General features: G+C 51.1%; 1 protein-coding gene across 4 annotated transcripts in view; it reads left to right on the top strand.

The window, feature by feature from the left end:
* Bicd2 (BICD cargo adaptor 2) overlaps window positions 1-14,388 on the top strand; it is a 44,855-nt gene extending 30,467 nt beyond the window's left edge. For 2 of the 4 annotated variants that reach the window (XM_087590425.1, NM_198765.3), the window contains 6 exon segments: window positions 1,348-1,500; window positions 5,306-5,767; window positions 6,399-7,424; window positions 8,055-8,206; window positions 10,401-10,611; window positions 12,347-14,388. In XM_087590425.1, the coding sequence (XP_087446551.1) occupies window positions 1,348-1,500; window positions 5,306-5,767; window positions 6,399-7,424; window positions 8,055-8,206; window positions 10,401-10,611; window positions 12,347-12,352 (2,010 nt within the window). In that variant the 3' untranslated portion in view covers window positions 12,353-14,388. 4 annotated transcript variants of the gene reach the window in all.
* The last annotated feature ends 892 nt before the right edge of the window (window positions 14,389-15,280 follow it).

Here is a 15,280-nt window from a genome sequence, read left to right as displayed (position 1 = left end):
GTGCCGGTCAAGCCCTCTCCGCTGATACACCCTCCCTGCCTTAGAGTATTTCATCATTCCAGAATGAGGCCTGTTTGGCAGTTACTCTCAAACCCCTCTTTAGCCCCACTAGTCTACTTTCCTGTTCTGGTCTTTCTTTTTTTTTTTTTTTTTTTTTTTTTTTTTGGTTCTTTTTTTCAGAGCTGGGGACCGAACTCAGGGCCTTGCGCTTCCTAGGCAAGCGCTCTACCACTGAGCTAAATCCCCAACCCCCTGGTCGGTCGGTCTGTCTGTCTGTCTTTCTTTCTTTCTTTCTTTCTTTCTTCCTTTCTTTCTTTCTTTCTTTTTTTTTCTTTCAGAGCTGGGGACCGAACCCAAGGCCCTGCGCTTGCTAGGCAAGTGCTCTACCACTGAGCTAAATCCCCAACCCCTGGTCTTTCTTATAGATGCAATCATACAGTGCACAGCTCTTTGCTGCTTCTTTGACTTAGCAGAATGTCTTTGCGCTCATTCGTGTTGTAGCAAGTGTCAAGACGTCATTCCGTAATGTGGCTTTCACAGACCATGTTTTGTTTATCCATTCCTTTGCCAATGGATACTTGGGCCGTGTCCACCTGGAACACTGGGAACACTGATGTGCAAGGTTCTGTGTGGGTGTGCTTTATTCTCTGGTGTAAACATAGGCAAACGAGCCCCAGTATTGCCCCACTTACCAGTTTACCACTCAGATGGCCCCATCTTGCAGATAGATCAAAGGGGTCAGAGTAAGGGCGTGAGCAAAGTCCTGAGTGAAGTGTATTGTTTGATGTTTGATGTGGGCATGGCTGTGTTAGGGACACCAGTGCCTTGCTCAGGTCCAGGAGAATGGCAAAGCCTTCCTAGTGAGGCTTAGAGGGATGGCAGTGTCTTCCTTTAGTCCAAATGTGACTGCTGACCATGTGCAGAGAATGTCTCTGCCTGATGTGTGTGGCCTGAAGACTGCTCCCCTCACAGATTGCTCCTACCTAGATTAGCTAAACCCTCCTCCTTGTTCAGCTGTATACTGTAACCCATCTCCCTGTCTCCCCATTCTCCCTTACTGCTTCAGCTGGGTGAGCACCTGAAGCCTGTGAGCTCAGCAGGGTTAGAGCAGGTCGGGTCATTTGCCTCAAGTCCCGCAGCTAAGAGAAGTAGAAGAGATCTGACTGAGGATTGTCTGCTGCTCTGCACAGACCCCATGGCCCTGGGCTTCTCTCCTCCACGCAGCCACATTGTAGCCCAAAGGGCTCCCAGCGTACCAGGCTGTGCTGAGCCCTCTGGGATACTTGGAAATACAATTGGTAGCCAGCTATAGAAGTAACCCACACAGCTCTTTTCTCTGCCCTGCAGATCAACCAGAATGTGGAGATTCAGCGTGGTCGCCTGCGAGATGACATCAAGGAGTACAAGTTCCGGGAGGCCCGTCTACTTCAGGACTACTCTGAGCTGGAGGAGGAGAACATTAGCCTGCAGAAACAAGTGTCTGTGCTCAGGCAGAACCAGGCGAGTCTCGAGAGTAGGGTTATCTCTAGGCATCTAAGTCCTTTCATCCACCCACCTTCCCCTTCTCTACCTCGGTCCACATATCTGAGGCCAGGACCAGTGGTAGTTCCACAGTGGAGACAGGGGAATAAAACACACAGCCCCTAGCACTGCAAGAGCATGAAAAGAGGCCTGTGACTTTAGTATGACAATTTCCCAGGCCAAGTGTAGCCTTCCTGGGGAATCTGTTTCTGCTCAGCAGAGATAGGGTACTGATGGCATACCAGAAAAGCTACCTTGGGGAACCAGTGAAAATATTGAGCTTACTTACAGGAGCATGACTGAGGATAAATCATAGGAATATGGGTGAAGGGTTACTCACAGAGGCATAGGTGAGGAGTTATAGGGGCATAGGTGAGGCGTTACAGGGGCATAGGTGAGGGGTTACAGGGGCAGGTGAGGGTTTACAGGGGCATAGGCAAGGGGTTACAGGGGTATAGGCGAGGGTCTACAGGGGCATAGGTGAGGGGTTACAGAAGCATGGGTGAGGGGTTACAGGAGCATGGGTGAGGGGTTACAGGAGCATGGGTGAGGGGTTACAGGGGCATGGGTGAGGGGTTACAGGGGTATAGGTGAGGGTCTACAGGGGCATGGGTGAGGGGTTACAGGGGTATAGGTGAGGGTCTACAGGGGCATAGGTGAGGGGTTACAGGGGCATGGGTGAGGGGTTACAGGGGCATGGGTGAGGGGTTACAGGGGCATGGGTGAGGGGTTACAGGGGCATGGGTGAGGGGTTACAGGGGCATGGGTGAGGGGTTACAGGGGCATGGGTGAGGGGTTACAGGGGCATGGGTGAGGGGTTACAGGGGCATGGGTGAGGGGTTACAGGGGCATGGGTGAGGGGTTACAGGGGCATGGGTGAGGGGTTACAGGGGCATGGGTGAGGGGTTACAGGAGCATGGGTGAGGGGTTACAGGGGCATGGGTGAGGGGTTACAGGGGTATAGGTGAGGGGTTACAGGAGCATGGGTGAGGGGTTACAGGGGCATGGGTGAGGGGTTACAGGGGCATGGGTGAGGGGTTACAGGGGCATGGGTGAGGGGTTACAGGGGCATGGGTGAGGGGTTACAGGGGCATGGGTGAGGGGTTAAGGGGCATGGGTGAGGGGTTACAGGGGCATGGGTGAGGGGTTACAGGGGCATGGGTGAGGGGTTACAGGGGCATGGGTGAGGGGTTACAGGGGCATGGGTGAGGGGTTACAGGGGCATGGGTGAGGGGTTACAGGGGCATGGGTGAGGGGTTACAGGGGCATGGGTGAGGGGTTACAGGGGCATGGGTGAGGGGTTACAGGGGCATGGGTGAGGGGTTACAGGGGCATGGGTGAGGGGTTACTACATCACTAAGAACACTTCCATCTTGTCACGGGTGATGACCTCTAACAGTCGCTAGATGGAGTTCTCTCTTCATTTAACCTTCTGTTTCCTGTCTACTCTAGCAGCCTCTGAGATCCTTGGGCAAGATTGGGGGGAGGATACAGGAGGGGGGAATGGCTGGAATCTTGGGTGAGGGTCTAATGCACTTTACCCTTCCTTCTATGAGAGCACATGTGTAGGCGTGGTCTTGTGAGGGTCTCCGAGCTGGGTAATCATGGCTGCTCTGATTTCGAGACAGCAAGGGCCATGTCATGCCTGGAGTTCAGTGTTCCACATCACTAAGGTATGGGGGAAACTCAGGTAGATGAACAGGGTGAACTAAAACCCCCAGAGACTTACCATGAAGCCTGAAATACTGCATGACTCTGCCTGTTGTAGGGATGGAGGGTGTCCCCTCTGCCTGTGGCAGGGGTTAGGGAGTCCTTCTGGATGGGTAAGGCTAAGAACCACACAGCACCTGGACATGTGCCCCATGCTCAGAGACACCCTAAGGTCTGCAGGTAGCAGGGAACTTCTTCCTTCTCAGGAAGTTCCAGACTCTACCCTCAAGTGCCATGGATGCTTTTGTTAGAACCCTCTAGTACTCCATCATCTTCCTGCTGAGGCCTCGCCTTCAGGGACCCAGTATTTATCCCACCCATGCATGAGGAAGCCCATGCGTGTCTGTGTAAAAGTTTTCATGTTTGCACAGCAGTCAAGGGATGGATCCTGGTACTGGAAAACCACAGGAGCAGGACTCACAGTTCCATCCTGTAGCTCATAAGCATGAGGTGCCATTGGGCATTGATTGGCGCTTCTGCCCACATTGCCCTGAGGAGAAGAAAACTGACCCTCAAGGAGACCACCCTCACAGTGGTGCCATTCCCAGGCTGAGATTCCTCACCCCTATTTGAGGCACTGGAATGTGGGCACACTTATGATATTGTATCAAGTTTTCCTTCCCACCCCAAACCTGGAGAGAGTCATTCATTGCTTCCTTACTGTTAGAGTAAGATGTTTACTGTCTGCCCACAAACCCCGAGCCTCATGTTAAGCACCAACTCTCCATTTACTCCTCCTTCATCCACTCCTAAGTTGTGTCACATTAACAAGACATGTCACCTTGCAAGTCTCCCAAGCCTGCATTGTGCTGAGGCATTCAGCCCGAAGGGCAAGTCCAGTTTACTTGTTTTGAAATATGACTCAAAATAGTGGTGATAGCGCACAGGAAAGATATATTTTATGTGCCTTAAGATATCTAGTTATGGGTTGGGGATTTAGCTCAGTGGTAGAGCGCTTGCCTAGGAAGTGCAAGGCCCTGGGTTTGGTTCCCAGCTCCGAAAAAAAGAACAAAAAAAAAAAAAAAAAAGATATCTGGTTATGTCTGGTGAAGTGGCTCAGTGGGTAAAGAAAGGCGTTTGCAGTGCGAGCCGAGTGACCTGAGCTCAGTTCCCATAGCTCATATACGTAAAGTGGAAGGAGAGAGCCTCCACCTACACACAGTTATGTGGGTACCTGCACACATACATCATGCACACATACATCATGCACACATACTTCATGCACACATACATCATGCATACATACATCATGCACACATACTTCATGCACACATACATCATGCACACATACTTCATGCACACATACATCATGCACACATACATCATGTACATATACATCATGCACACATACATCATGTACACATACATCATGAACACATACTTCATGCACACATACATCATGCACACATACTTCATGCACACATACTTCATGCACACATACTTCTTGCACACATACTTCATGCACACATACATCATGCACACATACAACAGGCACACATAGTTCATGCACACATAGTTCATGCACACATAGTTCATGCACACATACATCATGCACACATACATCAGGCACACATACATCATGCACACATACTTCATGCACACATACTTCATGCACACATACTTCATGCACACATACTTCATGCACACATACTTCATGCACACACATTTAATAGAGATTTGGATAGGTGTTAATGTTAACTGAGTACTATAGAATCAGTGCATACTGGTACTAATTTTCAGAAACATAAAAGAAATCTGGCAGCCTCCATGGTGAGTGCTTAGCCGTGGCATTGCAGGTTTCATGTGCACACTCCAGGCACACTGGCCCTGGCAGTGGGGCTGGAAGTTTCTGTTGCTTCTAGTGCTCTAGAGGCCCCCCTTAGCGTCCGTCTTGCTCCATGTAGCAAGTGGCCCTAACTGCAGCCATTGCCCTCTTCTGCAGAATGGCATTTCATTCTGTGTGTATCCTTGTTCTTTGTGCTTGGGGAGGTGGTGTTCTGACATTGTCCTTCTTTATCACCTGAGTGGAGCCTCTACACTGTCTTGACGTGGGAGTATTTGAATTTTTCCCTAGGTGGAATTTGAGGGCCTCAAGCATGAAATCAAGCGTCTGGAGGAGGAGACAGAGTACCTTAACAGCCAGCTGGAGGATGCCATCCGGCTTAAGGAGATCTCTGAACGGCAGTTGGAGGAAGCGCTGGAGACGTTGAAGACAGAGCGAGAGCAGAAGAACAACCTACGTAAGGAGTTGTCGCACTACATGAGCATCAACGATTCCTTCTATACCAGCCACCTGCAGGTATCCTTAGATGGCCTCAAGTTCAGTGATGATGCTGTCACTGCTGAGCCCAACAACGACGCCGAAGCCCTGGTCAATGGCTTTGAGCACAGCGGCTTGGTCAAAGCGTCGTTGGACAACAAGACATCCACACCCAGAAAGGATGGCCTGGCTCCGCCCTCCCCCAGCCTTGTTTCCGACCTGCTCAGTGAGCTCCACATATCTGAGATCCAGAAGCTGAAGCAGCAGCTGGTGCAGGTGAGCGGGCCGGGCCTCATGCTCCGTCCCTCCCTCTCCTTGTGCCTTTTGCGATGCTGGCAGGACTGCACACCTTGTGTAAGCAGTGCTTTAGTGACATGTGGCTGCCTTTAATTTCCTCATACCACATATAAAAGTCTTACTGGTAAAGCAAGCGTCGTGTCCCAGAGGAGTAGGCTCTTGATTATTGTGTAAGGTTTAGTACCTTGGTACCCATGTTACTCCCTTTGCTACCCAAATCATGTATGGGTGAGGTGTTGTGCCCCTCATGTAACACCTACCTACATACCACAGCAGGAATCTTAGCAGGGCCATACATCGTCATATCTGAAGGTTTACCGTTGATCTATGATTGAGTGTTCCCCACAACATGAGAAAGGAAAGTGGCAGAGAGCAGAGTTGAAGCCCAGCTGCCCTCCAGCACATGTACAGTGAACCTTTATGGAAGACTTGTTGTTGGTGATAGTCATGGTCTTTGTGTTAAATTCTGTCCAGTCTGCTATCAACTAGTGGCATGACCAGGAAATTTACATAGCTCACGGTCCATTTGGCTTAGCCTGAGATGTTGCTCCGTCATCCTGGAGTCTTCTAAGCCTGTTGACCTGTTTTCCTGCTATGTCTACCTTTGCAGATGGAGCGGGAGAAGGTGGGTCTGCTGGCGACATTACAGGACACACAGAAGCAGCTAGAGCAGGCTCGGGGAACCCTCTCTGAGCAACATGAGAAGGTGAGTCGTCTCACAGAGAACCTTAGTGCCCTCCGGCGCCTGCAGGCTGGCAAGGAGCGACAGACTTCCCTGGATAACGAGAAGGACCGAGATAGCCATGAAGACGGTGACTACTATGAGGTTGACATCAATGGGCCTGAGATCCTGTCCTGCAAGTACCATGTAGCTGTGGCCGAGGCTGGCGAGCTCCGGGAGCAGCTCAAGGCCCTGCACAGCACACATGAAGCTCGGGAAGCCCAGCTTGCAGAAGAAAAGGGCCGCTATGAGGCTGAGGTCCAGGCTCTCACTGAGAAGGTGTCACTGCTGGAGAAGGCTAGCCACCAGGACCAAGAGCTGCTGGCCCAGCTGGAAAAGGAGCTGAGGAAGGTGAGTGACGTGGCTGGTGAGACCCAGGGCAGCCTGAATGTGGCTCAGGATGAGTTGGTGACCTTCAGCGAGGAGCTGGCCAATCTCTACCACCATGTGTGCATGTGCAACAACGAGACACCCAACCGTGTCATGCTGGACTATTACCGTGAGGGGCAGGGCAAGGCTGGCCGCACCAGCCCAGAAGGCCGCGGGCGCCGCTCGCCTGTCCTTTTGCCCAAGGGGCTGTTGTCGACAGAGATCGGCCGAGCAGATGGTGGGACTGGGGACAACAGCCCTTCACCCAGCTCTTCACTGCCATCACCATTGAGTGACCCCCGCCGGGAACCTATGAACATCTACAACCTGATCGCCATCATCCGAGACCAGATCAAGCACCTGCAGGCAGCCGTAGATCGTACAACCGAGCTGTCCCGGCAGCGGATTGCCTCACAGGAGCTGGGCCCTGCTGTGGATAAGGACAAGGAAGCACTCATGGAGGAGATCCTCAAGCTGAAGTCACTGCTGAGTACCAAGAGGGAACAGATCACCACACTTCGTACTGTGCTCAAGGCTAACAAGCAGGTGAGAGGAGTGGGTGGGCACTGCCACCAGAGCCCCCTGGGAGGGTGCCTCATCCCTGTGTTTCCCCATCCCCAGCTTGCTGCAGGGTGCCCAGGCCTGTGCCACCACCTTGTTCGTTTAGTCTCCTGCTGTCTCCTTCCTTAGGGAGTGTGGGGATTAGAGGGTGCTTTAACCAGAGCTCCTCAGTCATTAAGAACTGCTGCTTCTGAGGGGTTGGGGATTTGGCTCAGGAAGCGCAAGGTCCTGGGTTCGATCCCCAGCCCCGGAAAGAAAAAAAAAAAAAAAAAAAGAACTGCTGCTTCTGTCCACCTTACAGTTTCTTATGCTGAAGTAACAGAGAGCAGGGGTTCAAGTGCCTGTGGATTCTCCAGGACAGGGTCTATGGTACATCATTCTTCCCTGCTGATCAGGGTCAAAATGGGACTTTCTGAGGCAAACGGGCCTGCGGGACCATGGCTGTCAGTTTGTCCCTACAGCTGCATGAGAGAAGCTTTTGTTTTCTCAGAGAATTTTTTCATGGTCACCAGCACCACCTTGAGCCCAGGGCTTCCACCTTGGATCCAGGGCTTCCCTTCATGCCCTTCATGCCCTTCATGCCCTTCACCACCCCGCTTACTTCCCCGTCCGCAGACGGCAGAGGTGGCCCTCGCCAACCTGAAGAGCAAGTATGAGAATGAGAAGGCCATGGTGACCGAGACCATGATGAAGCTGCGGAACGAGCTGAAGGCCCTCAAGGAGGACGCAGCCACCTTCTCCTCCCTGCGTGCCATGTTCGCCACCAGGTAACTGCACCACCAGTGACACTATCTTCTGCAGCCTCCCCTGGAGCTAACGTCACCCTGACCCACAGCCTTCAGCCTCTGTCCTGAGTCCTGCAGGCCTGTTGGTTCAACACCTGACTCTAAACGGTCAGACACCCCAGGACAGCTCCAGGTTTGGAAGTGGCCGCCGCTAGCCAAGTCCCAGCATGCATGTGGGCGGCCCAGCTTGACTGGCTCAGGCTGGTAACAAGGGAAGGGAGAAGAAGGGTTGTGCAGGACCAGGGCCCTCAGGTGGCTGTGCCTCAGCCTTCTGACAGGTGCCATTTAAGCAGACATTGACAGAGGTATGAATCCATTTCCCTGCTCCTGTGGCCCCCAGAAACAGGGCTTTACTGTTAATGGACCTGGAGGCTCAGTTTATTGTGCTTTGAGCATAGGAGCCCTGGAAGCAAAGGGCTAAGGGAGTTAGCTTTAGGGATGGGAAATACATTGTGAGGTCTGATTCTAGTCCAGTGGTGATGGATGAGACCCAGACTAGTTTGTTATGCCTTCCCCTGGAGCAGGACTTTGTCAGGGCTCCAACTCAGCAGTTTGCTGTCCATTTCCAGCCTTCCTGTTAGGGAAGGGGCAAAGGAGCTTTAGGCCTGGGAGGTATTTGCTCCCCTTCCCTTCCCATGGGGTTCTGTGTGTGGCCTGGGGACTTCTTAAGGGTTTATAGGAAGGAACAGTCTTAAGGGCTGAAAACAAGGCCCCTGCCTGTCACCCTCCAAAGACAGGTGGTGCCACCTGCTGCTGGAGGTTGGAATGACAGTGCCTCAGGCACAGGCAGAGATCCTACGGGATCTTAGGGGAAATAATCAATAAAACTGTTTTGAGACAGGGTCTCACTATGTAGCCCCGGAACTTGCTATGTAGATCAGGCTGGCCTAGAACTCATGGAGCCCTTCTTCCCTCTGCAGCCCACACCCACCCTCACCCCACCCCCTTGGTGGGATAAGGAAAGAATTCTTGTAATTCCTCAGCATCTTGTACAAATCATAACTTTTGAAGCTTGTTCTGGTTAAAGACCTGACTTTTCTGATGAACCCAGGATTTCCAACATGAGGAAGACAGTATGTATTCTCGAGAGGTGCTCTCAGACTGGGTATGGGTAAGGCAGGGCCATGGGTAGCAGAAGGGCAGTGCTTAGAGCCCATGTGCCCACCACCACCTCTAGAGAGTTGACTTGCCCAATGTCTTAAGTTTCCCCTAGACCCCGACTGGACAGGCGTGCCGTGTCCCCCAGGGAACCTTGGCCAGGCTCTCTTTCTCCACACACTGGGGGTGTGGAGTGCTGCGTCACAGTAGGTAGAGGCTCGGGTGCTGCAGCCTTCCCTGGCTCTGACTGTCACTCAGCACGTGCTTGCCAACCACCACATATGGTTTAGTAGGGTCAAGCGCAGGCCTTCTGGGAGCTGGTGATGTCTCAGTATCTGAGACACCTTTTTGTCCTTAAAGTGGGAGAGATCTTACTGGAAGAAAGTCAAACGGATGAGGGCCAAGCCTTGCTTATCAGAACTACTTCAAACCTGCAAAAAAACACCCCCACGTCTTAGGGTTTCTATTGCTGTAATAAAATAACACGGCCCAGAAACAACTTGGGGCATTTTTATTTTACCTGATAGCGTCTAGTTAATCAGCCTTGGGAAGTTAGGTCAGGAACTGATGCAGAGGCCAAGAAGGAATGCTGCCTACTGACTTGCTCTCATGGCTTGCTCAGCTTGCTTTCTTATAGCACCTAGGGCCCAGGGATGGCTCCACCATGGTGAACTGGGCCTTCCCACATCACTATTAAGAAAGTGTATCGTGTATCACTGGCTTACCTAATGGCCGCTCTGGGAGGGGTGTTTTCTCAATTGAGATTCCCTCTTCCCAAATGACTGTAGTCTGTCAGGTTAACATAGGAACTAGGCACATACCCCACTCCTTCTGCCCTCCCTCTCCCCAAAGAAACAGTGCAATAACACTGAATTGAAGGTAGCCTTACTGGTCTGTTTGAGCACTGCCTCTCTCACCCTGGTCATGGCCTTTTTCTGAAGTAGCCTTTGCAGTAGGAACCAGAACAGGCTTCACCAGCCCTGACCCCAACTCAGTCTCCACAGGAGAGATGCCCTGAAGTGGGACACCTGGGCCTGTTCTCCTCGTGCAGCCTCTCAGCTGTGCTTGGTCTCCACAGGTGTGATGAGTACATCACGCAGCTGGATGAGATGCAGCGGCAGCTGGCGGCTGCCGAGGATGAGAAGAAGACTCTTAATTCCCTGCTGCGCATGGCCATCCAGCAGAAGCTGGCACTCACCCAGCGGCTGGAGCTGCTGGAGCTGGACCATGAGCAGACCCGCAGGGGCCGTAACAAGGCCACCTCCAAGGCCAAGCCAGCCACACCGAGCGTAAGTCACACCTGCGCCTGTGCCAGCGAGAGGGCGGAGGGCACCGGGCTGGCCAACCAGGTGTTCTGCAGCGAGAAGCACAGCATTTACTGTGATTAGGGCCGTGGGGCGCCGCATACCGCTAACGTCCGCTTCACCTCAACTAACCCAGCTGCAGCAGCGGGACAGCAGTGCTAGGCCAGTCTTAACGTGACTAACGCACAGAGGGCGGCATTCTGGGCGAGCGGCAGCATTGGGGTACGTCTGTCACCAGGACACTTTGAGCTTTGTGCTGCTTTTCACTCCACAGCACCCCCCGGGATATCCCATGTCAGTTGCTGTCTTGGGATGCTGGTATCAAAGGTAGGGGTGGATCTGCACAGCTTTGTGGAAGACAGTGGGGTGAAAATGTTTTCCAGGGCCTCCAGGCACTGTTAGGCGAACCCAAGGGTGAGTTCTTCCCTGGGCACTCACAGGGGCAGAACCTGAGTTGAAACTTGCATGTTCTTCGCATGTGTCTGCTGTCAGCACTTGAAAGCAGTTCTGTGAGGCTCTGGCCTGCATCACAGGACTAGCCTAGGTTAGCTCTCTGTGGTTGGCGTAGTTTCATGAAGACTTCCTTGTAGTTTGTGCAGCATCTCACTGCAAACCACATTCAGGACAGAAATGCAGAACTTCTTCCCCAGACCCAGAGGGCATGGACCCTGAAAGCCTGCCTTCTGCAGTGAGCCCCACACCTCAGACACAATAACCGTAGCCCAGGAAGACAGAGCTGGGCTGCTCTAGGGTCTCATCTCTGAGCTCTGCATGCTGCTCTGCCCTGAGAGGAGACAGATTGGCAGGGCCTGAGGTCCTAGGTTTCCTTTTTGATGAGAAAGTGTTCCAAGTGCCTGGTCAGACCCTGGCCCTTGGTACAGAACCTGCTCTTTGGTCCTTTGAGATCCTCAGCTTGTGCTTGGGTCCTTACCCAGAAGTTGTCAGACCCAAAGAAGCAATGTTCTGAGAACTGTTAGTGCTCTGTCAGACTGTACGGCACAGTAGAGCCCAGCTGTGTGCGGCGGCTTTCTGTGGCCTGGAGCGGTGTTCAGCACCGGCAGGTAAGAGTTTTGCAGTTCAGTGTAGTATGGGGATGCTGCAGAAGGAAGAAAGGCCACCGAGGCTCTCCTCTTCAGATGCTGTGGCAGTGCAGAGCTGTGGCACCAGGCGTTTGCGTTAGTGAGCTGTAAAGCAGGACTCTGCTCAGTATTTCTCTCCCAGCCCCCACTGGGCATCCAGTCCTAAGACTCCCATCTCCCATGACAGCTGCTTGGCTGCCTCCCTGCGGAAAGGCATCTTTCATGGTGTGGAACAATCGCTACCCAATATGGGGCCCTGTAGTCTCTGAGACAGTTTTCTCTTTCTTCCCTCTGGTGCCTGGGGTGTCCCAGTGTGCCCAGAGTCTAGGCACCAACCACAGGGTCTACACTGGGGATAGAACAGACCACATGTGTCCCTTGCATGTCCGTCCTGGGAATGGCTGCCCGCATGCCCACCCACCTTCTGCCTTTCTTTCTCTTCGGGCCAGAACGCAGCTTCTCTTACACCGTATGGGGCTTTGTGGGCACTTGGAGCCCCACCCCTAACATACTTGCAGCAGGCCTTCTGCCAACTAACGTGATCGCTCACTCACACCCAGAACAGGAGCTTTAGCAGTCAAGTGAGCAGGGAGTGGCACTCGACTCATTTCTAATGCTGTCTTGTTTTCTCCTGTTTTCAGCTGTAGAGTAGCTGCCCGGAGGACGTGGCCACCAGGCCCTGTCACACTGCAGCCCCTCCCCCTCCCCTCCTGTGGCCCATGCAGAGGAAGGAAGGGCAGCCTAAAGTCCACTTAGAAATGTTTGGATATGCCACTGTAATTCTTTCAAAATAGCATCCCCCAAGTTTTTAATGGGAGGAAAAAAAAAGCTTTACTCTTGAGAATGCTGCAAGCTGCTGCTTGGAAAGGTCTCTGGCCGAAGAACCTGCTTCCTTCCTTCCGCAGCCTTGGCCAGGCTCTAGGAGCTGGAATGCCTGCTGGGGGTCCTTATTACACATGCTCCTTTTAATCCGATCAACCTGTGCACTTTTGATATTTTGATATTATATTTGCTTCCTTAATTCCTTGCATAGAGACGGTCTCCAGTGCCGTGGTCTGTGCGCGTGGTCCTGTAGCTGTCCGTCCTAGCTCTGGTGTGTTGACCTGCGTCAGCACAAGGTAGAGCTGAGCTCCATGGTGTGTAGCTAGACTGCGGGTGAGGCTCCGACCCGGCAAGGAGCCGGCTAGTGTGTCCACGCTGTGGTTCAGCAGCCTTTAGAGGACAGGGCATTGTGGTTCATGTTTGAAATTACAGATTTTAAATGCCATGTTCATTAAGAAATCCAGGGTATTCCAATTCTGGGGTTTTTTCATATTGTATTATTATTATTATTATTCTTAGGAATAGTTCAATGTAACAAGAAGAAAACTTGACCTTTGCTCTGGTTAAAACAGTAATAGGCACTTGAAAGCATAAATTATTGAATGAGTAGTATTACCTACAAATTCCAGAGTTTTCTGGGTTTTAGGACATTGTGAAGCATGACTGACTAACAGAATTTTATACAACTGCACCAGTGAAATTCCAAATTGGAATTGTTTTGTTATTCTGGTTGTCGTGCCAAATTGTGGTACACTTAGAAAATTCTACAGCCGTCGATTTTTAGGTGTTCTATTTCAACACCTTTTTGTTAGTAACCATTGCCAGTAGTGCCTTCATCAGTTCAGGGAGGTGTCCCAGCCAAGTAAGGTCTCTAGGATGGGCAGCGGAGAGCTAGTTGGGAATGCTGAAGGCCAGTGTGGACCAGGAGGTACCTGCCTCACTTCGTACTTGGGCATCTTCATTGAGGGAGCGAGAACAGTGATTGTGCAAAATTCTGTTAGTCAGTGATACTTCACATGCAAATTCAGGGGCTTAGAAACAAAAACAAACACAAACCTGGACTGTGCTTTGGGAACCAAATGGACTTCCTGGGACAGGCTAAGCAAGCTATACAGACATGGCGTTTGTGAAGAGCTGAGGGCGTCAGGAGAGCCGGCACAGTCGGCATGTGAGTAGGGGAAGAGGGTTAGCCATAGTATTCTTTGCAAATGTGAAAGTCAGACATTATATCTTCTCTTGCTTGGTGTAACTAATCACTGTTAATTTCAGGAAACAGAAGTCAGTAAAACTCCTTAGTAAGCCCTTGCTAAGTGAGGTTCAGGGTGTGGTCAAATTGGTACTAGTGGAGGAAAAGAAGTTGTCCTCCGGCCTAAAAAGGGACAAATTACAATAATATAAATTGTTAGAAATTGAAGAATTCTGTTTCCTGGAATGAGCATTTCTTATTCCTACTTGTTGGGACTCTTTGCCTTCTGTTACAGTGTTGATTCACATAAAACATTGTTACATTTAAGATAACATCATCTGTACGGGGTATTTATTTGCAACGATGTCTAAGTACTGTATTTTTTCTGTGTGTTACCTTAGTGTCAGAATGTTGGTCTTTATTTTAAAAGTCATATGCATGTTCTCCTGCCAAGGTACCTTTACACAGACCCGAAACAGTAACGAACAGATGCCTTCGGTTTCTGAGACAATGAGGCCAAGTGAGGAGAAGGCATAGGAAGGTGAGACTAACCGAGACTTAGGTGGCGGTTGATGGCGGACCGTCTCCACAGCCAGCACACATAGGAAAAGTGGGCCTGGGTAAAGAGTCACATTGGTAGGACCAATAAAGAATAATAAAAACAACTGAAGCACATGCTTGCCCTCTGTGATTGCTTTTACTCCTGTACCAGGTGACTGCTTCCAGTGTGTACAGTAAGTCTGGGCCCCCAAACAGCCAATCCTATTGGTCACTGAGGGTGGGGGCCGGAAACAACCTGGATTTATTCTTGGGAGGCAAGATGTGCCTCCAGAGTTGCCCACATTGTTCAGTATGAAGACTGGCAGAAAGGAGGTCAGAACTCATTGCAGTTTGCAGGATTCATGACACAAACTCCTGTCTAGGAAGCAGCAGTTCAGAGGGATAGACACCTGTGCTGGGCAAGGTCTTGCTTCAGACCTGGGGATGAACAAATCTTGGGGACGGGGTGATCCTTACTTGCCAACCTCAGGCTGTATTTAATGTAGGAATACGGACAGAGATACACAGTGCTTTGGAATAACTGCTTGTAGGTGTGAGAACTTGGGGCAGTGTCTAACTCCTTAGACAGCAGATGCCAGGGCATTCATTCTCTGGCCATCTCCTCTTCTTGCAGCCTCGTCTACCCAGGCTGTCTCTCCAGAAGCCTTCCCTGGCCCTCTGCAGTCATCTTCCTCTGGCAGTACTGTAGGTAACCAAGACAGAGGTGGGACTCAAATTACTAAAATAAGAAATGAAGGCAGATATACTACTGGTTTTACAGAAATATTAAGGATATATAACATACATACATACATACATACATACATACGTGTGTGTGTGTGTGTGTATCTGTCTGTCTGTCTGTGTATATATACATATGTATAGTGGACCATTATGCACCAAAAATATTGACTCTCTGAGTCCAAAATAAGAACTGTTTAAAAGTTAGAATGAGACGAGGCTGGAGATAGGACTAAGAACTTGAGGATGTGCTGTGCTTACAAAGGACCTAGTTCAGTTCCCAGCA

The sequence above is a fragment of the Rattus norvegicus genome, chromosome 17 (assembly GCF_021556685.1).
Source record: "Rattus norvegicus strain SHRSP/BbbUtx chromosome 17, alternate assembly SHRSP_T2T, whole genome shotgun sequence".
Lineage (NCBI taxonomy): Eukaryota > Metazoa > Chordata > Mammalia > Rodentia > Muridae > Rattus > Rattus norvegicus.
Note: the sequence above shows the minus strand (reverse complement) of the source record. Positions and strands in the feature narration are given on the sequence as shown.